The 24228-nt window shown below is 37.0% G+C and overlaps 1 protein-coding gene across 13 annotated transcripts in view; it reads left to right on the plus strand.

Moving 5' to 3' along the window:
* Positions 1-24228, plus strand: part of CYRIA (CYFIP related Rac1 interactor A) — a 60101-nt gene that overhangs the window by 26125 nt on the left and 9748 nt on the right. For 6 of the 13 annotated variants that reach the window (XM_074895606.1, XM_074895607.1, XM_074895610.1 and 3 more), the window contains 6 exons: positions 10651-10730; positions 21305-21426; positions 22304-22409; positions 23491-23627; positions 23712-23789; positions 24063-24179. In XM_074895606.1, coding sequence (XP_074751707.1) covers positions 10651-10730; positions 21305-21426; positions 22304-22409; positions 23491-23627; positions 23712-23789; positions 24063-24179 — 640 coding nt within the window. Of the gene's footprint in view, positions 1-10384; positions 10465-10650; positions 10731-21304; positions 21427-22303; positions 22410-23490; positions 23628-23711; positions 23790-24062; positions 24180-24228 lie in introns of those variants that run through there. The other 7 variants (XM_074895605.1, XM_074895616.1, XM_074895614.1 and 4 more) reach the window with 3 other exon arrangements.

Raw genomic sequence — 24228 nt, forward strand, 5'->3', positions numbered from 1 at the left:
TTGGATTGCTGATAACTGGCATTTTAAAATTAACATATCTCATCCCATGTATCTGTTTTTTAGTCAGACTTTAAAAAAACCCCCCGGATTTCTTCTTTCTCAACTTTTAGTCTGCTTCTTAACTTCAAAAGAAGTAATGCTAATCAAAACTTCTTGAATAAGTATAGATAAAAATGGTATTTCTGTTCACATGGAGAAAACAGGACTGCTGCCAGGGGCTGATGTAGCATGTGTTAGATGCCAGGCTGGGATGCCCTGCTAAGAACACTCACCAGCCTTGGGGCTGCACTCTCTGCTAAGGCTGGTCACCCATATGCTGTTTAACATTCAAGTTGAAATGACAGTTTTCATAATTTTAGATGCAGTCACAGTTACTTTAGATTAAAATTCTGAGTTTCAGTGGGAAGGAAGGGAAAGCAATATTTATATTTTTTTTAATATTGGTACTTGCTCTGCAACATGGTTATTAAAATATTACCCAGATTAGGTTGGGTTTAGTTTGAAAAGTGAGAATAGAGGAGAAAGTCATCTGCTGATACTGGAGTCGCAGTCCCTGCAGAAGTTCAGTTTGATGTATGCATCCCCTGCCGAAGTAAGTTAGCACTGATGACTGAGTGCACGTACAAGCTAACGATGAGATCTGGCCACGGCCTTTTACTGAGGCGTAAAGGTAGTGAGCATCTCAGGTGCATTAACCAGTTTTTACTGGGAGCACTTCTGCTTTGTGCCAGAAGGTCTGGCTCGCTGTGCGGTGGCCCAGCGGCAGTGCCCAGGGCCAGTGTGGCAGCCTTGCCCTGCCCCGGCCGTGCGGAGTGCGCACACGTCTGAGGGCTGCTCTGCCAGATTGACGTGTCTGCCTCAAAGGAAATCCACCCAGCAGCATTGTAGGGTTGTCAAAACAACTGTACATTGTCCACTTCTCTGCATATGTTTAACTTTGCTCACATGGTTGAACAATGCGCTGTTTTCTTTGTATAATGGGCCTCTATAGGCCTGTGCATCTTGTACTGGGGGTGGGAGCAAACTGTGTCTTAAATGGGCTTCTGATTAATCACTGTCCGAATTTCTCAATTAGCTAAAATAGATTTTATAGCAAAGTAGGAGCAGGATATAAAGTCACTACTATGAATCAATTTTATCGTCTTAATAAAAAAGTTATTGTGCAGATTTCATTGCTGAATTAGGAATAGCTTCCAGTAGTGATTTGAATTAATTACTGCAGAGCCTGTCAGGGTCAGTATGTTATTTTAATTTTCATTTACACTTACAAGAAATCTAATTTTTAATGAAAAGCATGGTTTTAGTTCAGGACCATCCACAGTACTCCTTCCTTATTTGTCATCTTAGGCAAATAACAGACATGTTAATATACAAAAAAAGTTGCAGTGTTTTTTAGCAGCTCATGTTGGGGCACAAAAGCTTGTTTGGCATTCTGTGTAAGTAAAACACATTATTTGAAAACAGATTTACTAGGGAATGTGCTTCTTAAAGTATTAAACAATGCAAAATTAAGAATCTCTTTATCTTTACATAATTAAGAAGGACAATGTGCTTGCCTGTTAATTAAATGCAGCTTTCAAGGCAGACTTATTTTGCAGAAAAATGCCATGGACCAAATCTGCCCCTGTATGTTTTAATGAATTGAGTGTCTAATTGATTTGGTTTTATGCCTTGAGTATATTACATTTGTATTTACTGAATTTCTTCTGGATAGTATCTCCAGTTTATCAAAGTGATTTTGAATTAAGATCCTATTTTCCAGAATATTTTAATTCCCTTCTAGCTTAGTGCATGTTTTAAAAGGGTATTTTCTTCTTCTGTGTCAGTCACTAATTAAAAGTATTGAACAAAACCAGATCTATACAACAGATAGTAGATACCATTTCAAACTACCATCCTCTTTTTTGCCAGTACACCACTGACAAATACTTTTTCAGATTTTCAGCGTTGCATCAAACTTCTGGTACTAAATAGCTTTTTCTCTTTTCTAGTCTCCAGTGACTTGTCAAAGCTCCCCTCCTTTATATCTTTATTTCCTTCAGTTCTTCCATATGCTTCTATAGACATTGATTTCTAAGTCTCCATTTTTGTCTGTTTTGTCCACTGTTGTTTATTTTCTTACATGTTAAGTTTCCTGCAATCCTTTACCCCTTAAATCAACTTTCCAAGAGACCTATTCTTCCAGATATCTGAGATTACTGAAACTGATTTTTTGAAATCATGGTGTTTAGTTTCCTTTTTTCTCCTTGTTTAGCAACCTCTGCTGGTTTTCATTAATTTCTCCTGTATTTCCATCCTTATATTCAGTTAATTTTCCCCATACATATCAAACAAATCTAAAATAGCGATTCCTCTGGCAAACTCCTCTGTGATCTAGACAGAACATTTATCGCTCCAGGAGCTTTTACAGATATATGGTTAATGAACCCTCCTGAAGCTTCTTGCCTCCATAGTTCAGCAAAACCTTCTTTACCACCTTCTTGGTATTAGATGGTCTCTCAAATTGCTGTCTTGGGATGATACCTGGTTTTTCCTCCTTTATTCTCACCCAGAGACTAATAGGAAGTTTTTCTTTTTACCTTTTTCTGAAATTTTAAATTTTAAAAAAAGTATATCTTATCCTTCAGTTTATTTACAGTGGTTTTATGATTACTTTTCCTAGTGAAACTAGCTATTTCCATAAACAGCAGCATAACACAAATTGGTCAGCAAGTTTTCTTATTTTGTGTAATGAGATATTAAATAAGACCACTGTTACACAAATGGAAATATTAAACTAATAGCAACTAATCCCTACAAAGATCCACATTTCATCTTTAATTCCTCAAATCTTGAGCTATTGATACATATAGTAAACCACAGCTATCTTTATTCCAATGTCAGTGTTTCTTTGATCAGGATTAATTGTCTGCTTAGTATTTTAAGATATTGTTTGACTTCTCTCCCCTCTTCCAGATAAGAATACTTGTAAAGATTGCTTCAGATTCATATCTTATTGATTATTACCCTCCAAATCAGTAATACAAATTTAGTTGGGAAAATTCACTGTCCTACATACTGACACTTTCAGAGCAGATCACTGCCAAATATGCAATGAGAAATCCAGACACTGTAGGATTTACGTTTGGTTTGACCAAGATTACATGTGCTGTTTTGGCATTTATGTATTTTAAAAAATCAGTAAAGTAGATAAAGAACAAAGTTAACATGTAAAGACTTATTCTCATTATCAGCTGGCACAAGAAATACTTTGAAAATAAATTCACTCTGAGGGAAGTCTTCACCATAGTTGCATGAATAAGTAGAATATGAGTTTTCATATTGTTTTTTTCAGACACTTGTACTGGATTTTCTATGAGCATAGTACAAAATATTCTGTATGGCATAGTCAGAAGTCTGAATAAGGGACAGTTATCAACAGGCAGAAAGGAGCAGCAGCATTTCTTTCTGTTTCTGATTTTTCATCTAAGAGTCCTGTTTCTGGTTCTGTATATAAGAATGTATATGACCAGTAATAGATTTTTTTTTACTCATTATATCCAAAAACATTGAAAGCAGATACCTTTTCAAATGTCCAAATCCTTAGCTTTCCAAAACTGAGTGTGTTGTAAGGTGGTTTATTTCCTTTTCTATTATGATTTTGGTGAGAGAAGGCAAGGACAAGGAGATTTTAAGCATAATAGGACACTGTGGCTGCTCTTCCAGGTGGAGTATGGCTTAGTTCTTCCAAACTTGAAGAAAATGAAGTGGTTTGGTTTTGAAGGAAGAAACACTTGAACTAGCCAAACCTGTTCTGTTTCTGTTAAAGGCATCTTTCTCCTCTGTCAGTTTGGTAAACATAGTATCCTGCTTTACTCTACCTTACAGTATCAGTTGACAGAGGCTCCGCTTATTGCGTATGGGGAATTGTGTCCCTGTTTTGTGTATGAGCATCTGTGCATGCGATGCTGTATTCAAACTGGGCTACTGTAGTTACTATAAACTCAGGTGGAAGGATCAAAGTGCAACAGTGTTTTCTTCATTTCAGAAGTAATTTTATTCTAATTACTTAACTGGCTTTCATTCTACATTTTCTGCTGGGGTTTGGGGTTTGGTTTTTCTTATTATGACCTATGCATCAGAATCCAGATATTTTGGTTGCCTGCTTTCCATCCTTTCATGATGGCTCTTCTGACATTATGTACTTTGAAAATAGATAAGAGTTTTGTTCAAAGTATGTTCAGGTGTGAGAGTTGGCATATACAAAAATCACCCCCTTGAATAAATTACAAGTTCATCTGAGGTAATCTTTTTTTTTTCCTTTTGATTTTAGTGAAACTACAAGCCAAGCTCTTTAATCCTTGGGGCTACGGGTACTAATATTGTTGGCCAGCTCTTTTAACATTTTATATTTAGTGAAAAATGTATTTGTCATTACAAACCATTTATTAACTCCCTTTGACTTGCCTCACCTTTTTTTATGGTTTAAATTGTGTCCTGCAATCTGCATATCAGTTAACAGCAAAACCTCTTGGCTTCAAGTGTTGCTTATCTAGGAATTGTAATAAAATAATTGTTCAAAGCAGGAATGATTCTTTTATCTTAGGTTACTTTCACCTTGAGTAACTTTCTTCTCTTATTCCACCTTTCACTTTTTTACATCTGGGTTTTGGGTTTGAGTTTTGTTGGTTTGGGGTTTTTTTTTTATCTGTTTATGCTTCATTTGTGTAAGGAATGTATGGCACTGTTTTTTCTTTCCTTGTGTGTAGGTTGCTTCTTGGTGCATCTTGTTATGTATGTTACTTACGTTGTGAAAATCTTATAAATACATTATTTAGAGGGCAACACTGAGGATCATTTGATTAGGATAATTTTTTTCTGGAAAATGAATATAACTATCCTTCTGAAAAGAACTTCAGTGTGTTTTACCCTTATCTGTGCCTTTCTAGAGAATACTGTGAAAAATCTTTGGGGTTTTTTTGCAATTAGCATCTCACACACAAATGCATGACTATTTTTATGTGGTGGGTTTTTTTTTAATATAACAATACAGTCTTATGCTTATTTCTAAAATAAAGTCCATAGAGGAATAGTACCACTTTTCAAAATTAACATGTATCTGCACAACTGAGACTATTAAACATAAGTTCTTATATTTCTCTTCATCAGTGCAACTATGGTTTATAAAATTTAAACATTTACTGGTAGAACAACTGAAGATAATGACCATGTCCATTAAAATTTCATTAAATATTCTTAACCAGAAGAAAATTGGAGAGATGATTAAAAAAAAAACCCAACCCTACTGTGGAGTTTGATGGGATTAACTATAAAGTGTTGTATAGAAACAGGACTAATGACTTGCCAAAATGCAGGAGAGAAAGCAATGTGTAAAATGAAACTGTGCAAACAACATTTGAGGGATGTGTAAAGCACAGTTTTCTGCAAGACAGTTCCTTCGTGATATTTGGCACCATGCTGGGATGCATTTGGAGCACTATATCTAGAGTTGAGTCACCCACTGGAATTTGGACCCCTTGGAGAGATTTCTGAGAAGGGCAGTGACACTGGTCAGTTATAATAAAATATGAATTGTAATGATTGAGCTTAAAGGTTTTTTTGAAGAGCTTTAAGAATAGTTTAGACAAACATCTCTGCAGAATGACAGAGCTGCTGCCATTCCTGGTTTGGGATCTAAATAACCCCACCCCTAACTCCCAATGATTTTATGGCATTGCAGTCAACATAAATTAAAATGCTTCCTTGACTATTCCTGAGTCCAGCACTGTGCTTTTCACAGCAATAATATTCCCAGTTTCTAACCTATGAAAAAGCCTGTTCTGTTGCCTGAGCCTTGCAGAAGTCCGTTCAGGTGCTGATGGTGAAAGGGGGAAGTAGGGATGTCTGTGTGGGGCACCCATGTGCAAGGGTACCTTCACTCTGTGTGTGACTCCAAGCACTGCAGCATTACCGTTTTCTTGGATCTAATTTTAAACAAGTATTTCCAGAGATTAGGTGTTTTAATATGTTTATTTCACAGAAAAGAAAATACAAAGATATGGGTAGTAGAGTTGGCAAATGCAATTAGAAGTGATCTTTTATATCTTTCTTACTCTCCCAAACAAAAAACAGTGAGCAACACGGGGTTTCCTTCAGAAGGCAGAATAGATTATCATTGTTAAGCAACTTCTGCAGTTCCTTAATAGAATAAAACCATTTTCTGAGTCTTGCACTTCTGCTATTTCCCTACAAGCACCTCAGCAAACTTTATAGGTGAATATCACAATGATTTGGAATCATGCTTTTGATCTGAGAGGTCTTGAGTTCAGATGCTTGTGTTTTTTGAAACAACGGTTAATTATTCATGCAGTAATGTCAGTACAACTGCTTTAATGACACTAACATGCTCGGTACAGTACACTTCCCTCCGACTGCAGACTGGATGCCTGCCTCTGCCCATGTAGATGTGCCATTAGGAGTTATCTTTCCTAATCATTCACTGCCACTCTGCCGGAACTTGGGAGCCTCTGTTTCTCCTGAAACTCCCAATGGAGCTGCCCATGAGAACACTCCCACCCCACTTCGTTAGGATCATCTAAATTAATTTAAGCAGTAGATATTTGCTGATCCAGATCATTCTGACAAAAGCCTTTTAGACCATGTTTATGTTAGCAAGCAAATCTAGGAAGTAGTATCTGGCAAAGGACCACTGGTGAGCAGCAAAGGGTTGATTGAGCTGGTGAATGTGTCCTTTTTCACTAATATGAAGTTTAAATGCTTTGTCTGTCTGTTATACCTTCAGTGTGGCTACGGTGCTGCTCATGGTTTTGAGTTAGTCCTGTAAAGGAAGAAGAAATAAATTAGTAGTTCTCTAGCAATTTATATAGTACTGTAGCTATATATCATTTTAAAATAATACAAAACCCCACACTTCAAAGTTATGTAATTGCTTAAAACAGTGTGTAAACAAAGATTTCTAAACAAGAGTTAAATAACATGATACTTAGCTTTGGGCATGCAGTATTTAGTTGATAATACTCAGTTTGTGAATATTTATTATTTTTTCAAAACTGGATTTCAGCATATAATATAGTTCAGTGTATTTTCAGTGTATGCATATAAAATCTATGGCAGATTTGAAGGGTTGCATTTTGATATGTTTGGGAGAGTAACATTTTATTTATAACAATTAAAAAATAAACTAATTGGTTTAGTAGGGGAGAAGGAATTTATTTTCCCATCCTAGGTAATGCCTTTAGAATGTCAAAACTAAATTAATGAAATTTAGGAACAAAGTGATATGTTAGAAAACCAGCCTGTGTTATTTTGTTCAACACTCAACATTTTAATATATGGTACTGGATAATGGTTTATAAAGTGTAAAATGCTAAATGTACCTTCTTATTTGTGTATGTGTCTGTGTGCCACTAATTAAATGTTGAGCATCAAAAATGAGCTTTAAACTGTCAACAGTAGCTTAGAACATATTTTCTATATGCTTATGTAATGTCTTAGGATAAGCTTTAATGGTTTGGAAAACAGTAGAGAACATGAAAATGCAAACATCATTGTCATGTCAACACATCATTTTTAAAGCATACTGTTAAAAGTTGGAATTTTAAGAGATTTGGACACTAAAGAGAAGCTGCTATCATTTAGGAGTGCTGCAATAGCAGTGTTTTTATATATGCATTGAGTCTTATTTCAACATTTAAACTGATTTTACAGTAAGTAAAATGCTTTCCAGTTTAATGAAATGGAATTTTATGCTCTTAAGTTAAACCTTTCTGATATGCTTCTGTGCATCAGCTGTTTATTTGCATTTCTGTTGCAACCACAGTATATATACTGACCTGTTCAGAATTTATGTAATTAGTTACTTTGAAGTCTCATTTAAAATTATCCTGGAAGTGCCTTGCAGTTCCTTGAAAGACAGTTTGGAAAATCTGGGGGTTATATATATATGTTTAATTCTGTTAATACAGAGTTAAAATCTTAGTGTTGAATGATAAGTTATAGTTTAAAATGAACATTTCTTGGAACTAGGTCTTGCTTTTAGTTTTGTTTTTTGGGAAACCATAAAGAAATTGTTTCAAATCATGAAGAAGTAAAGCATGTGTAGAAGCTGCCTGAACCATATCTTCTAGATGTTGATGTTCAGTATCACTATTTTTGGTATTGATGTACATTGGAAATAGATGGTGTCAATCCAGTGCCTTCAAGATCATTGGAAGATGCAGGAAGCTCATGAAAATGGGTATGAAGTTTGTGCAAGGCTCTTGTTTCATACTTGTGACCTAAATAGCTGAATCAGTTTTTACACAGGGATTAAAGGAGAAAGGAATAAAATTAAAAACCAACTAAGAAATACAGTAAAAGTTAATGAAAAATACTCAGAAATCTCCAGAGCCGTAATGTGCTGTAGTTCTGTAAGAGGGATCAGAAACCAGAGCTTGGGCACATGAGCTCAAGCTACTCAGTTCAAATGAGGGAGCATATCCTCAGGTCTTGGCAAAAAGGCTTCCTCACTGTTTGAAACATGTTGTCAGCTAAACCAGTCTCTGGATGCAGTGCTAACTTTGGCAATAGAAGAAATGGTTGGATACTCTGAAGATTGAAGGCAATGAGGTAAGATACAGCTTAAAAAATAAAGAATCCAAACTGAGTCAGTAATATAGATTGTGATAATATTTCATAATAATATAAACTCTTTCTTTCAAGGTTATGAAAAGGAAAATAAGTGTATGCTCATTATCTTGTCCCTCTTACCTGATGCTGATAAAATGTATTATACCAGTGTGATGAAAACGTTAAATTATTGAAAAGTTTTAAGGCTATATAAAATGTTTTGCTCTGTTTGCATGTTTTTCCCCTTTCTAGGCTACTCAGACTCAGTTCATACAGTGCAGATCTTGTTCTGAAAGTTAAACTGTCAATTTTTTCCCTGCATATAAGTGGATGTAACTTTCTGGATAATGGAGAACGTTTCTTCATTTTGCAATATTGTATATGCAAGATGTTGTTTATTGTAAAGGGCTTGACAGTCTGCTTACTGGATTTGTTCTGGAGAGAAAATTTTGAAGCAGTATTTAATGCAAAACAAAGCCATTTGTCTAACATAAAGCTGGTTTACGTGAAGCTGCATGCTCAGAACGGATTCTTGATTAAATTTATATAATTTTTGTGGAGTGACTATGGCTGCTTTGAAATCTCCAAGCCTTCCATTACCTTCCTAGGTTTTCCTGCTATAGAAATACATCGCTTATATACATATAGAAATTAGGGTTATGATACTTTTTTTTCTATAATGCTGAAAAATCTTTGTCTCATGTGGAATGTCAGCCATGTACATGCTCAGAATAATTGGTTGTCTGATTTCTTAAGTGGGAAAAGAGTTAAACTGAAAAATAGATGAGCATCAGATGTGAGCCCCAAGAGCTGTGGTTTAGAGTACTGAGAATATTTATCTTTAGGCAAAAATCAGTTATCAGTCTGAGTTTTAAATCTAAAATTACATTCTTCTACATCCCTCCAGGCAGACCTCTTTATCCTTATATGTGTTTTTCATGATTTACTTTTTCTCTCTTCTGAGGAAAAGTTTTAAGTTTGCCCAAGAAAGCTATACTTTCACATATTTTTAGAATAATGTATCTTATTAAGGACTTTACTGCTAAAAAATTTTTCTTCAAATCTCCTTCCTTCTTGTCTTCCAGAGACTTGCTTTCTTGAGAATTGGTACTTTTCCTTTTGGAAGTTTTTCATTACTTGAAATGCAAAGGCTTCCAAGATGATAAAAGATAGGAATAACAGATAAAAAGATGGAGTTTGAACTGCTGATGCTTTTGGTTTTTTTCCAGAAATGCATATATACATTTTTAAAAATTAAGAAGAGTAAGCATTTTAGCTTTTCTTTATGATAGATTTTTATAGTAATATTTTGTAAAACCTTACTGATTAGAAACCATTTTTTTTCTTAGAGTTATTTTCATGAAATAACATGGATTTATGCTAAAGAATCCAAACCAAGATTTAAGACCTCATTTTTTACTCTAGAATAGTGTTTAGTAATCTTGAGTGCAGCAATTTAGAGGATTTACAAATACAGATAGAGTTCTGAGTTTGTTTCTCTTGTTAAGTAAATTCATACATACCTGTTTGTACTCTGTGATGTTATACTAACGTTTAAACTCTGATTTGTTGAATATAATTATTTCTGTATTTATCCAAGGTCTTACTCTCTCTGACCCCATGCCTAAATACCACAGAATTGACGATCAAAATGTTTCTCATGGTCCAGAACTCACCAAAATGTTTAATATATGATGCAGACTGTGTCAAACCCTTAGCTGTAGTATTTGAAGTTTACGACGTATATAACTGTTTATGATTTTGTTGCATTTACTAGGTTTGCTGGGATGGGTAATCTTCTTAAGGTCCTTACCAGGGAAATTGAAAACTATCCACATTTTTTCCTGGATTTTGAAAGTAAGTTCAAACAATTACAAGACAATGAGAGAACCTTTTCCCTGACTTAACAACGATCTGAGGAAAAACTTAAAATCTGATTGCTTGCAGTGTGTATTTTCCAGCACAACCAATCTGTCCAAGTCCTTATCTCTAAAATAATTTGTTCACTCAGGACTCCTTTTCTCTTCCTTTTCTATTTTTCAGGAACCAAATGGGAAATCTTTTAAAAGTTCTCACTTGCACAGAGCTTGATCAGGGGCCAAATTTTTTCCTTGACTTTGAAAGTGAGCAAAGCTTCTTGCCTGGCTTGCCTTCTTTGCTTATTATTTCCTAATAAACTGCATGCGCTTACGCATCATAAAGCAATTCAAAAGGGATTTGCAAACAAATCAAATTACACTTGAGTTGAATATTGCTTTTTGATAATAATAAAGGTATACAAAATTCCTTAAATTCATTCTGAGTGGAGAAGGGGGGCAGAAAGATAGATATGCAAGCAAAACCTTACCTTGAATTAGTTTCAAAACATTTATGAGCCATTATTAAATATGCATGTGAATGAACTTGACCTCAGCTTTCTTTAACAAATCAGGGTTAAACAAAATTTGTTACTTCCTTGAATGGAAATATGTATTGGAAAGAAAAAACTGAAAAAATATAAGCAGTGGAGGTGGCACTATTTTTGCCTTGTTCAGTGATGATTTAACTGGGATTATTTCTAAAAAGTAGTGAAGTGGTCAAAGTGTATGTGCTTGATTGCATCTCTCTTAATTGCATGGTTATCAGTTTGCAAAAAAGTGTTTCGCATTCTAATTTCCTTGTCACATCTGTATCTGATTCAAAGCTACTTCACTTTTGCTGGTTACAGTTTCCCTGCATGTACTTCCAGACTTTATCTTGAAAACTGGTCATCAAATCCTTAAATATGGGTTTAATCTTACTTCACTACTTACATGAAATGCTTTTTATTTAAAATGCTAACAGCGTGTGATGTTTTGTTTCTTAATACCTTTATTCTAAAGAAGAAAAACAGCAAAACAGTTTTGAGATAAGCCAGTATTTTTAAAATAACTTTGTTTTCAAGCATGGTTTAAGAGAGAATTTTAGGTGATTAGACACACATTTGAACACCTTGAAATAGTTTTCTTGAATCACTTATTCCTGAAAAAAAATTACTGACACGATATGAAACTGTACATGCATATGCACTCTGAAGCACTGGTTCAAAAAGTCATTTAAAGACATACTTAAATCTCATGAAATTGTTCAAACATGCTTTCTTGGATGAGAACTAGAGTGTATGACTAACTTTGCACCTACCTTAATCTTCTCATCTAGGTCTTATTTACCTTATTATGAAGAGTCAGTTTTTAATGATGAAAAGAAGTTAATTGGGTAGTTTGGGTTTAGGAGAAGGTACTGTGAGCCATGTATCCCTTTTTCTCTTCTATCTATATATATCATTTATTAATTTCATTGTAAACCCAAGATGTCAAACCTTTATTCAAGCCACCACATAATTTTTTTCTATCAAATTTTTGAAGGTTTAGGTAACGCTCTGTGGCTTTGTCAAGCTTTTTCAAAGATTTTCAGCTGCTCTGAGCTTTCACGTTTAAATAGCCCCATCATGTCCTGGGTGGTAAGAAGGTACTCCTGTCCCAGGCTGCAGCCATGGCAGGGAATAGGTGGCCTGTCGGTGGGAAGCCTTGGTGGAGCAGAGGTGGCGGTGAGAGCAGAAAATATCTGTTCTGTTGCCTTTGCAGCAAAGATGTTTGGGTTTTTTTCCACAAAAGTGCAGTGACAAGAACTGAACAGGGTGAAGCACCCTCTTCCATGGGAGGTGACCAGTGGTTAGTGCAAGCACATGGGCATGCTAGTCAGGCACACCTACCTGAGAGGAACAAAACTATCATCTCCAAATTTCAGTGAGTTTGACGCTCCTGAGCGAAAGGTTAAATTGTTCTACTTGTGAAATAGTCCTGGAGGTTTTTATGGCACGAAATCTGTTTTGTGTGTGTCACAAAGTCACACAGTCAGATGTGACTGAAGATGCCTGTAGTTGCATGCTTTAGTCTCTTTTAATTAGCCAACATACAGTGCAAAAGGACAATCTTAACAGATGTAGATAAGAACCTGCTTGTGTGCTTGCTGCGGACGTGTGACTTTCTGTGGCCTGAGTTTTCAGTTTGTGTTCATGGATGAAAATGGTCACTACAGTTGGCCATTCAGAGGATAAGGGATATTTTGAGTTGATGTGTTTACTGTATTTCATTATTTGCATCAGTATATTGCTTTCTAGTTTTCGTGCCATTTTCGTTAGCTGTAAACTGAAATCTCAAATCTGTCAGCACTAACTTCTGAAATGTTTTGGATACTCCTGCCCTTGTATTTTTTTTGCTGCTCTTCATTGGGTATGTATTGTACCTGAAAGGAGAGTGTGTGACATACTTCTTCCTGCTATATGTACAATGTACCAACACAAATACTGCTTGAAAAAACAGCCTTTTTCTTCATATGAAGGAGTAGAACAGAGGCAGTCTGTTTCCCTGCCTCAGAAACTGGAGGCTTTATGGACTGATGTTGAACAAAAGTAATACAAGTGTTTATATAAAGAAAGTGGGAAAACATTGAGGTGTTAACGTCATTTGACAGTTGATTTAATCTGTGCTGCTCCAAAGGGGTTATCCCGTGGGTGATGCTTTGCCACAGTCTCATATCCTTCTGCTAGAATTAAAACATACCAAACACATGATTGCACCCATCGTGAATGATAGCTCTGTGGCAGGATGAACTTGCTAAGAACTAGCTGTTCAAAGAAAACCCGCCAAAATGTCACCCTACCTCTCTTCCCTGCCTAGTAAGTACTCTTCCAGACAGGTCAGGGTAATGTGGATGATGGCATGGTTGAAAGAGCATCAGCAGTGGCACATGAATGGGAACAGAAATGCAGGAGATGATGGCAAGCAGTTGTACAGATTTAGATAGGTTAGTCGTGAAACTACAAAGTAAGGTCAGCGAAACAGGTTTTTATTTTATTTTTTTCCCTTATTATCCTTAATTAATACCCTTTTTCTAGGCAATGTGTTATAAGGATGTTCTGTGCAACAAAAATAAATTCATTTTCTTGTGAATTGTTCTCCAGGGCAGAATTCTGTTTTGATGAAAAATTTGATGAGGACAGTCTTGTGTTGCATCTTTTGAAAAATTTCATTATGGGTTTTTGTTTGATTTTGGTTATAATTAATTACAAGTTGCTTTTCATTAATTGCACGCTCACTTTTCCCTTACATATTTTTCACCAACCTGATTTTTTCATATTTAGCCTTAGTCCCTCCAATACATCTCTTTCATGCAATTTTCGAGGTCTGGAAAAGTGGGCAGGTAGAAACAGAATCACAGAATCGTCTAGGTTGGAAAAGACTTTGAAGATCATCCAGTCCAACCATTAACCTAACACTGACAGTTCCCAACTACACCAGATCTCTCAGCGCTATGTCGACCCGACTCTTAAACACCTCCAGGGATGGGGACTCCACCACCTCCCTGGGCAGCCCATTCCAACGCCCAACAACCTGTTCTGTAAAGAAATGCTTCCTAGTATCTAGTCTAAACCTTCCCTGGCACAACTTGAGGCCATTACCTCTTGTTCTGTCACTTATTACTTGGTTAAAGAGACTCATCCCCAGTTCTCTGAAACCGCCTTTCAGGTAGCTATAGAGGGCGATGAGGTCTCCCCTCAGCCTCCTCTTCTCCAGACTAAACACCCCCAGTTCCCTCAGCCGCTCCTCGTACGACCTGTGCTCCAGACCCTGCACCAGCTCCGTTGCCCTTCTCTGGACACGCTCGAGTCATTCAATGTCCTTTTTGTAGTGAGGGGCCCAAAACTGAACACAGGAATCGAGGGGCGGCCTCACCAGTGCCGAGTACAGGGGTCAGATCCCTTCCCTGTCCCTGCTGGCCACGCTATTGCTGACACAAGCCAGGATGCCGTTGGCCTTCTTGGCCCCCTGGGCACACTGCTGGCTCCTGTTCAGCCGGCTGTCAATCAACACCCCCCCCAGGTCCCTCTCTGACTGGCAGCTCTCCAGTCACTCCTCCCCAAGCCTGTAGCGCTGCTGGGGGTTGTTGTGGCCCAAGGGCAGCCCCCGGCATTTGGCCTCATTGAAACTCCTCCAGTTGGCCTCAGCCCATGGCTCCAGCCTGTCCAGGTCTCTCTGCAGAGCCTCCCTGCCCTCGAGCAGATCAACACTCCCACCCAACTGGGTGTCATCTGCAAACTGACTGAGGGTGCACTCGATCCCCTTGTCTAGATCATCAATAAAGATGTTAAACAGGAGTGGCCCCAAAACCGAGCCCTGGGGGACACCAGTCGTGACCGGCCGCCAACTGGATTTAACTCCGTTCACCACAACTCTTTGGGCCCGGCCATCCAGACAGTTTTTTACCCAGCAAAGCTTGTGCCCATCCAAGCCACGAGCAGCCAGTTTCACCAGAAGAATGCTGTGGGAAATGGTGTCAAAGGCCTTGCTAAAGTCAAGGTAAACAACATCCACAGCCTTTCCCTCATCCAGTTACCAGGTCACCCTGTCATAGAAGGAGATCAGGTTTGTCAGGCAGGACCTGCCTTTCATAAACCCATGCTGACTGGGCCTGAGCATCTGGTTGGCCCTCATGTGCTGTGTGATGGCACTCAGGATGAGCTGCTCCATCAGCTTCCTGGGCACTGACGTCAAGCTGACAGGCCTGTAATTTCCCGGATCATCCTTTTGAACCTTCTTATGGATGGGCGTCACATTGGCCAATTTCCAATCTGTTGGGACCTCCCCGGTCAGCCAGGACTGCTGGTAAATGATGGAAAGCAGCTTGGCGAGCACCCCAGCCAGCTCCTTCAGCACCCTCGGGTGTATCCCATCCAGTCCCATAGACTTGTGTGTGTCTGTGTGATGCAGTAGGTCACTGACTATATCCTCCTGGATTGTGGGAGTCTCTGTCTTCTGGCTGAGGAGGTTGGATTCCCTCAGTACAACTAGTCTTCATATTAAAGACTGAGGCAAAGAAGGCATTAATCACCTGGGAACAGGAACACTTAGACAAATTAAGTTTTCTCACCTACTTCAAAGTTGGGGAGTTTTTTCAAATTCTGCCTTGTGCTATATCTGAAAGTGGGAAAGTATCATGAAAGAAGTACATTTCAAAATTTCACCTTCCAGCTCATTTTTTTAATAGCAAATTTAATTTTTCCCTTTCCCTCCCCTTTCATGCAGCTGTCTGTATCATCAGTTGCAATTCTTATGACACTTTTTGCTGGCATTGTTCTTCCAAACTGGGAACCAAGTTTCATAACTCGATGGTCATAATTGAAAAAGCTTGAATCCAGCATTAATTTCAGTTAATGTTGTATAGCAAAAGCAGTTCTGTATGCTCTTCGGCAATCATTTTAGAGTTAGGCAGTTACTCTGGATCTGTGTGAGGAGAAGCACTTTGAAGATCCACTCCGTCCAGTCTTGAAAGCAAACAGGGACAGATGGGAACTGTGATATCTTCAGCGTGTGATATGGGGTGTTCTATGCAGGTGAAAAAGCCTTTTCTTTGAGGTGAAATGCAAACTGTATGCATTCAGCCAAATTAGTTTTTTAAGGTCTACTGAAAGGTTTAAGTAAAGGAAAATAATCTCTTAATTCCCAGAAAAGTGAACTGTATTGATGTTTTATACACTTGTATCTCAGTGTGGGTATTCTTAATCAAACTGCCATGTATTGGATTTAATTATATCCCCCTTACCTACCTTAATTCCTTCTTAGCTATCAACTCAAAAATAATATTTGGAAGAGTGAGCGCATGGCAAGTCTTGAGAGTCTGTGGATTTCAGGATTTTATGAGCCTATAGCGTGAATTCTCTTGAAATGGATTTTGTCAGTTCGAGAACCGTTCTGTGCTTTAGATGATGACCTTGTTTAAATTACCCACAGGTAAATGAATTCTGGGTATTTGAGGCTCTCTCCATAGTAGCTTACGGTGCTCTTTTTTTGCAGAAAATTTATTGTCAAATTACTGCTGCCCATAGAGGGCCTTTTTCAGGTAAACAACTCCATATGAATTCTTTGAAATAATTTGAAGTTGAGGTAACAACAATTTATTTTGAACCTGAAGGACTGAAGTTTATAGATTATTGGGAGGAGATGTCCTTAAGTGATACCTTCAGTCCCATCCTCTCCTCAGATACAAATACCTTTTGGAACACCAAACTCTCTAACCTTAACCAGGTTCCTTTTTTTCCCAAATGTTAGCTAGGTGGGCATATTACTGATCTTAATTTAATTCCCCTCATCCCCTAAAGAATAAAGGATGCTTATTTTCTAGGATTGCCCCCACCCCCAAAAGATTAATGAAATTTTCACTTATCGTTGTTCAGGTATGATTAAAAGTGTCTGTCAGAACATGTCTGGCAGCAGAGCAACTGCCCACTTCTTGTGTAATAGGAAATTAATTAATACCCTTACTCCACAGGCAGCAAGGCTGGAGGTGTAATCTGTATCCAGCTGGAGGGAGGTTAAATTCTTGTCCCCCGTGCTGCAGGGAGTGCCCCAAGCAAGAGGCTGTGGCTCAGTTGGTGAGAGGCTGTCCACTCCATGCCCGTCATGGTGCTGAAGCCTGGCACTGGTATCCCTGGCACAATACCATGCCCATAGCAAGTATTAACAGTTTAGGGAGCTTCACTTCGTTCTAGCTAGTTTAGAAAGGATGAAATTCAAAATCCAGTATGGACTTCATAGGGTACTGTTTCTACCTAATACTGTTCTTTTTAATGTATGGGGTATAGCAGGTTTTGATACCCTCTAAAATGCATTATTCACTGTAGTTGTAATGGCTTTTCTCTTTTCTAAGAACACAAACTAGCTTTTCAGCTACTTTTGTCCCAGATTAGAAGGGGAAAAATCACTGTCATGGTGAGAAACCTGAAATAGGACTTCAGCATTATACAGTAGAATATATGTACTGCTCTCTTTTTTCCACCAGTCACAAAAGCAGAGCCTGTGAGACATCTTGTTTTATGCTCTATTCTTTTGCTAGGCTGTTGAGGCCAGGAAAGTATGATGGTTTTTTGACAAATATGATTCCACATTCACTGAAATGCAAGCACTAACCAGTTTCAGTGGGAATCTTCTTAACCTGCCGCCAGTTTGACTGAGGGTGGAATAAAGTTCTGTGCTTTTGGTCTGCATTTCAGGTACAGAAAGGGTGTGTGGGTTGAAAGCACTTCTTTTAGTACTGTCTTGTTATCTCTTCATGAAAATTAATTACTGGATATTGTTATACTCGATTTTGTATTGTTAAAGGCTTCACATCTATTCATTTCATACTTAATCTTGTCCTATGAGTACTAACATCTTACCTACACAGCAGTTTCTGTGTTTTTTTCTAATGCATACTTTGTGAAGAATGAGGTAGATATAGATACCTTGTGCTGTTTAGGCGAGGGTTTTTTGAAACAAATGACAAGTATTTTTCAAAGAACAGTGATGATTCCACCTTCACACCCCACCATGCACCTGAAATATGCATCCACAAATGATTGTAGCGGGTCCAGCTTTCTTCCTTTTTTTTTTTTTAATGAAGTCTGAAGCCTCATATGAAGCATGGAATAGACCATGTGTAAAGGTGAAAGAGAGCATTTGCTTATGAAATGATTGAATTATCATATCCTGGTTATTTCTGATGAAGCCAATAAAATTGCATTTCTCTCCATAAATCTAAAATTTTTGCTTTCTAAATTAAAATTTTCTGGTAGAATCTATATATGGAAGAGTTAAGCCTGGTCTGACACTTGAATTAATTTGGTAGAGGATTCATTTAATTGTCAGGTTTAGGGTTCGCATTAGAAACATTTGGGCAAAGGGAGGTGAAAGGGTTTCATAGTTTGTCTTACTAAAGACAGCGTACTCTGAATGCTAGTCATGAGTGCTTTGAAAACTCAGACTTGAAATGCAGTAAGTCTGGTGATTATAGTAACATTATTGATAGGGCTTGCATTCAGTGTGTAATAGTGGCTATGGTTTTATAAATAAATGGGCTCAAATTGCTTCAGCATGGGCTGGTTCTCTGGTGGTATGGGGATAAGAGGTGAGCACTGCCAAGCAGTGGTTCCACACTGTGATTCAGGAATGGTATTTTTTTTACTCAAAACAGAGAAAAAAGGCTTGGTATTGTTGGAATAGAAAACTAACTTTCAAAGCCCAAATCTGTCATGAAGAAGTCTGTGTTCCTTTTAGTTGTTGATGCTAGTATTGTTGTTGTTGACAGAAAGATGAAATGTTTTTCAAAGTGATCAATTACCGGTATTTTAGCTGACCATTTTTTTCAAGATTGTCATGTAAAATCCCTTTTGTAACATGGCCATGGTTTTATCAGAACATCTGTTTGCATAACATACAAATTTCATTAAATGCATGGGTTTTTTTAAAAAAAAAAGCCTGAATCATCCTCCCTACCTTTATTTTCAAGCTAAACACTTTCAGCATAAATATAACTGCACCTGCAAATGCAAGCTAAGCCTGTTGCTCTGTAGCCTTTGCAGCTCTCTTTCTCTCCCTTCCCTTTCTTTCCCTCTTCCACCTACCTACTTTCCTTCTACTTCCCCAGGTGCTGGGATACTACAGAAAGCTCAGTGGGTTTCAAATATTCAACCTTCCTCCAACTTCCAAAAGATGAATTGGAAAAAATCTTAAAAAGACTAATGATAAAGGGTGTTACTAAAGGCCACTTTTAGGTCCTAAAGTGCTGAGCAGCCCATAGTGTTTACATTTCTATTAGGGGCTAATATTTTTTAAAAACAAAAAAATTGTAAAAAGTAACATGGAAATACCTTGTTAACCAAGCCAAGCTTCAGGTGACCTGAACATGCAAATTTTACACTCATGAACTGTACTAATAAATTACTCTTTTATGTCTTAATATTTACTGAAAATGTTATTTTAATTAACTCTTATTTAACTATTAAAATATAGATACGGATTTATAGGTGACTCCTACCTTCTTCCTACTCTGTTGTTATCTGGTATGTAACTGCTTAGCAAGATTACCACTTTCTTCATTAAACTTAGAACCGTTTACTCTTTTGTTTCTTTATCACAAAGTGACAGACCCCTCACACAGTATATACCTGAAATTTCTTGCAGCTTGGGGAAAGAACCAGTCAGTAACACTATAAAATTATTGTGATTGATAGGTCAGTTCAACAGCTGTGTCCCAGATGGAATTTTCCTGTTTACAATAGTCTTTCCCTTTGGTGGAATTTTTTAGTTACGTGAAATATTTCAGATTAAAAACCCAGCTGAGTAAGCCCAGTTTACTTTTACTTTCACTTGTTCTGTCTTTTAAACGAGATTAGGGAAAACTTCCAGAATAAAAGAAAGTCAAATCAGTATTGTTTCATGTGCCCAGCCTCATGGGATGGATGGTGACATAGGAATATAGGAAAGATTTTAAGTATTAGTTGCTTCAGAGCTACGGACATGTAAATCTCAGTTATTTGTGCCTTGTTCGTTCAAGGTCCATAAATAACTTGACACATTTAAACAAATTATCCTAACCTGAAACGTCATGGAGAGAATGCCTACTCTTTCCATACTCTCCAAGGTGAACTGGTTCATTTATTTTTAGTGGGGGGTGGGTAAATGAATCCCATACTGATACATGGGTGAAGAGTGAGAAGACTAAATAGAAAAAGTATTTTTAATAGTTCTTGTTTATTAATATAGAGATGTGTACTGTAGCTCTTCCTAATCAGTGAGTTTTGAAGGTACCTCATTGCTTTTAATTCAAACAAGTAGTCCTTAAGTCCTAAGATTGACCTTTGAAGTAATTTTTTTTTGTCCATAAAAATTAAAATGTTGTCTTTACAAGCCAATACAAATTTAAGAAGGAAAAAAACCCAAGCAAACAGAAGCAAAAACAGAAGTTATGTTTCTGTAGAAATCTGCTGGGACAATGTGATAGTTTCTACAAATAAATACTGACTACAATTCTATATATAGGTCATCCAGTCTTTAGTCAGTGTCAGTCCTCTTTATGTTTTAAAGCGAAAGGAGGCAGAAGATCTCTACCTTGTCTGATGTGTTGATGTCCTAGGGATAACATCACTCCCTGGTGTCACACTGCTGTGAAAATCCCATCAGATGGGATTTGAATGGGAAAATTGATCTACTTCCAGATGTCATTTCTCTGAACAATAAAGGTCTACAGGTTGACCTTTCAGGTCCACCCTGAAAACTGATCAGTGACAGAGCTGGATTTATTTTAGTAGCAGGAATGATCGGACATACATAAGAAAAATGTTTATTTTTAACAGTACTGTATCTGTGTTTTACAAAAGGAGAAATAAATCACTCTGGTTAGGAAGCCTGGAGGAAAGTCAAAGTGGCATAATCTCCTACTGCTCCATCCACTGAAAGGCCTGATTTTATCCCCAAGCTGCAAGAAAAGTGAACAATTCTTTGTAGTCAAGCTGTGGAGCTCATGAAAGAGGGGGACATTTTTACTAAAGGACTGACGCATTATCCTGTTTTCTAATAACATTGCTTTATGATACTGCTTCACTTTAAAATGATGCATTTTGAGTAGAGGCATTATGAGCCAGAGATAGAAAAACTGTACTTTTTCCTTCCTTGCTATAGAAAGCAGAAACTTGGATGTTAGCAGAATGGCAGTGCAGTATAATTGTGTATTTTAAAAGAACACATCAGAGTGGAGTTACACAGAGTCAAGCTGGTTATAATGTTGTTAAGTAGAACTGAGTAATCTTGGCATTTGTATTGCAGCTACCTTTTGACTTTGTGCATTTTGCTTTTCTGTTTCTTAGATGCACAGCCCACAGATGGAGAACGGGAGGTATGGAATCAGATCAGTGCAGTTTTACAGGACTCGGAAAGTATGCTTGCAGACCTTCAGGCTTACAAAGGAGCTGGACAGGAAATTAGAGATGTATGTTGAAGTTAATGGCAGTTCTTTGGAAACAAAATCAAGCAAAACTCAATGTGTTCCTTCCTTCTGTTATGCATCCAAACACATTCAATGAAATTACATGAAGATTTTCATTAAAATTGTATTTAGAAAATACATTAGAGATTATTTGTAACACTGAATATAAAGTCCTACTGTGAAATCATTAAATGATGGCTATTTGAACTTCTTTGCAGTTTACTATTATTAATTAGTAATTATTTTTCACTTTTAAGAAACACCATTTCATATACCTCGTTTCATATATCTTATGGTAGAAGTCAAAGTTAAGGACATGGAGGAAATAATACTCGGATGTCAGAAGTACACTGTGAAAAAAAGTTGAAAATAATTGTTCTTCTGTGTAAGTGAAATAATAAATTATAATTTTACATCCATTTATAAGACATCTTATTCCGTGAAACTGATCCCAAAGCACAATTTTAGCATGAGCTCTTGGTCACTAAAGAACCTGAATGTGTTGAAGATTTCAAAAGCATCAAAACCTTAAAAAAAAAAAAAAGGCAATTTCTGCAAACAGTAGTCATACAAAAGGTCTTACCTAATGCTTCTACAAGAATTTTGCTCACCAAATAATATGTTAAAACGTATTTCTGTATGTCAGTGGTGCATTGGAATGAAGAATTCTAAATCAGTATGTTACAGGGGGAGAGGGAAGGTGGAAAACATGGTATTTCTTTGGATTTGCTAATTTCCTATTCTGGTGCCATATAATTTCTTGTAATTGTTCTATTTTTACAATACTTACTTTCTAAAATAATGTAGTAGAAAAATTTAAAACCACCTTTTGCTTGTTATTCATATATTACAGTTCTTTACAGTAATGATTTCATTTCAGGCAATACAAAATCCCAATGACATCCAGTTGCAAGAAAAAGCATGGAATTCAGTATGTCCTCTGGTTGTAAGGCTGAAGCGCTTTTATGAGTTTTCACTCAGATTAGGTGAGCCCTGTTTTAGTATGTCTGTTTATTAGGCTACTTTATATATATATATAAAAATATATATAAAGAAATAGGAAGTTTCTTTTCCACAGTCTTTGAAAGGGTTATTATTCTTTCTGTTTGATATAAACAGACATTTAACTCCAATTACATTTATCAAGGCATGTTTTTAATCTTTTTTAAATTATCTTTGATAATTTCAAAATTATCAAAATCTGTTAGTCTGTCACGTAACATACATCTGTGTTACCTAAATAGAATACAACCAAAGAACGTGATAAAACCGTATAAAGTTTTTCTCTGGTGCATGCCACTCTTCTGCACTTCACTGGTCCATTGTACTAATGCCATTTATTTTTTGTAATTTGGATCCTTCAGAGTTTTAAAAGGAATGTAAACCAATAATATTTTGAGATGACATAAAAACAGGGATAATGGGGGGAAGGGTGTCAATAAACTCTTGCGAGGTGAAAAAACAGTTGGGCATGTTTTATGCTCGCTATCATCCCTGCAAAAATGATGTAATTATTCCTTGAATTAGGACTCTGGAAGAGAACCAGCGTGTGAAAAATGTATGTATGAAGTGGGAGAGCTCCCACTGCAAGGGAATTCTTATACAACATCCTGCTTACTTTCGCTTTTTGAGTTATGCTAGTAATTATAGCCGTGGGAGCTGAATTACATTGCTGTCTGTGCCTAAGAGGACACTTCTAGTAACAGAGATGTCAGAATAATCTCTATACTGAGCTGATGGCTAATTGGAGAAGATGAAAGAGTTCGATATCTGAATGCAAGAAAAATGCTTTCTCTAGAATTTTCGATAGGGAGCCCAGATAAAGGGTAATAAAAAGGGAAGAGAGCTCAGTGATAACAAAATGAAGAGGAAAATGTCAGAGAGCCTAAAGAGGCAGATGTCTTTGACTAATGTTTCTCATGGTAGAATAGTAAGAAAAAGCATTTCTGTTAGGCCTCTGCATGTTCCCAGTGTTCTGTCCCTTCAAACAGAGTATATTTAGATATTTACTTAAAACTTTGTCATAATGTGGACTGAATAGAATTTGTGCTTCTGATTTTTGTTCAGAGAAAGCCCTGCAGAGCTTACTGGAGTCCTTGACGTGCCCACCTTATACTCCAACTCAGCACCTGGAGCGGGAACAGGCTCTAGCAAAAGAATTTGCAGAAATCTTACATTTTACTCTTCGTTTTGATGAACTTAAGGTTAATAAAGACTTTTAATACGTTCTGATTTTTCCCATGTATTTTGAACTGAAACTGATTATTTCCTATTGGTCTTCCTTGCAGATGAGAAACCCAGCAATCCAGAATGACTTCAGTTATTATAGGCGGACAATAAGTCGCAACAGAATAAACAACATGCATGTAAGTAAATAAAATCTGATCTCCTGTTCACACTGAGGTGTTTATCAGTATGCATTTATACCATTTGTGGTAATGTTTTTTCTTTTGATTCGTTAGCTGTCATGCTCTTTCCTTCACACCAGGAGTTAATCAGCAGTCCAGATGAAGTGATTAGAGTAGAACTATTCATGCAACAATCTTCTTGCTGACATGAGCATGTACTGTATCTTTTTCTTGCTGCTGACAAGATTTTAAATAATTTTACTGCCTATTTTTTTCTCATGTTTTCATCAGCTGGACATTGAGAATGAAGTAAACAATGAAATGGCAAATAGGATGTCCCTGTTTTATGCAGAAGCCACACCAATGCTGAAAACACTCAGTAATGCAACTACACATTTTGTATCAGAAGTAAGTAACAAGATAGAAAAGGTTTAAAGCAGACATTCTGTATTTTAAT

Source organism: Athene noctua, chromosome 1 (assembly GCF_965140245.1).
Source record: "Athene noctua chromosome 1, bAthNoc1.hap1.1, whole genome shotgun sequence".
NCBI classification, from domain to species: Eukaryota; Metazoa; Chordata; class Aves; order Strigiformes; family Strigidae; genus Athene; species Athene noctua.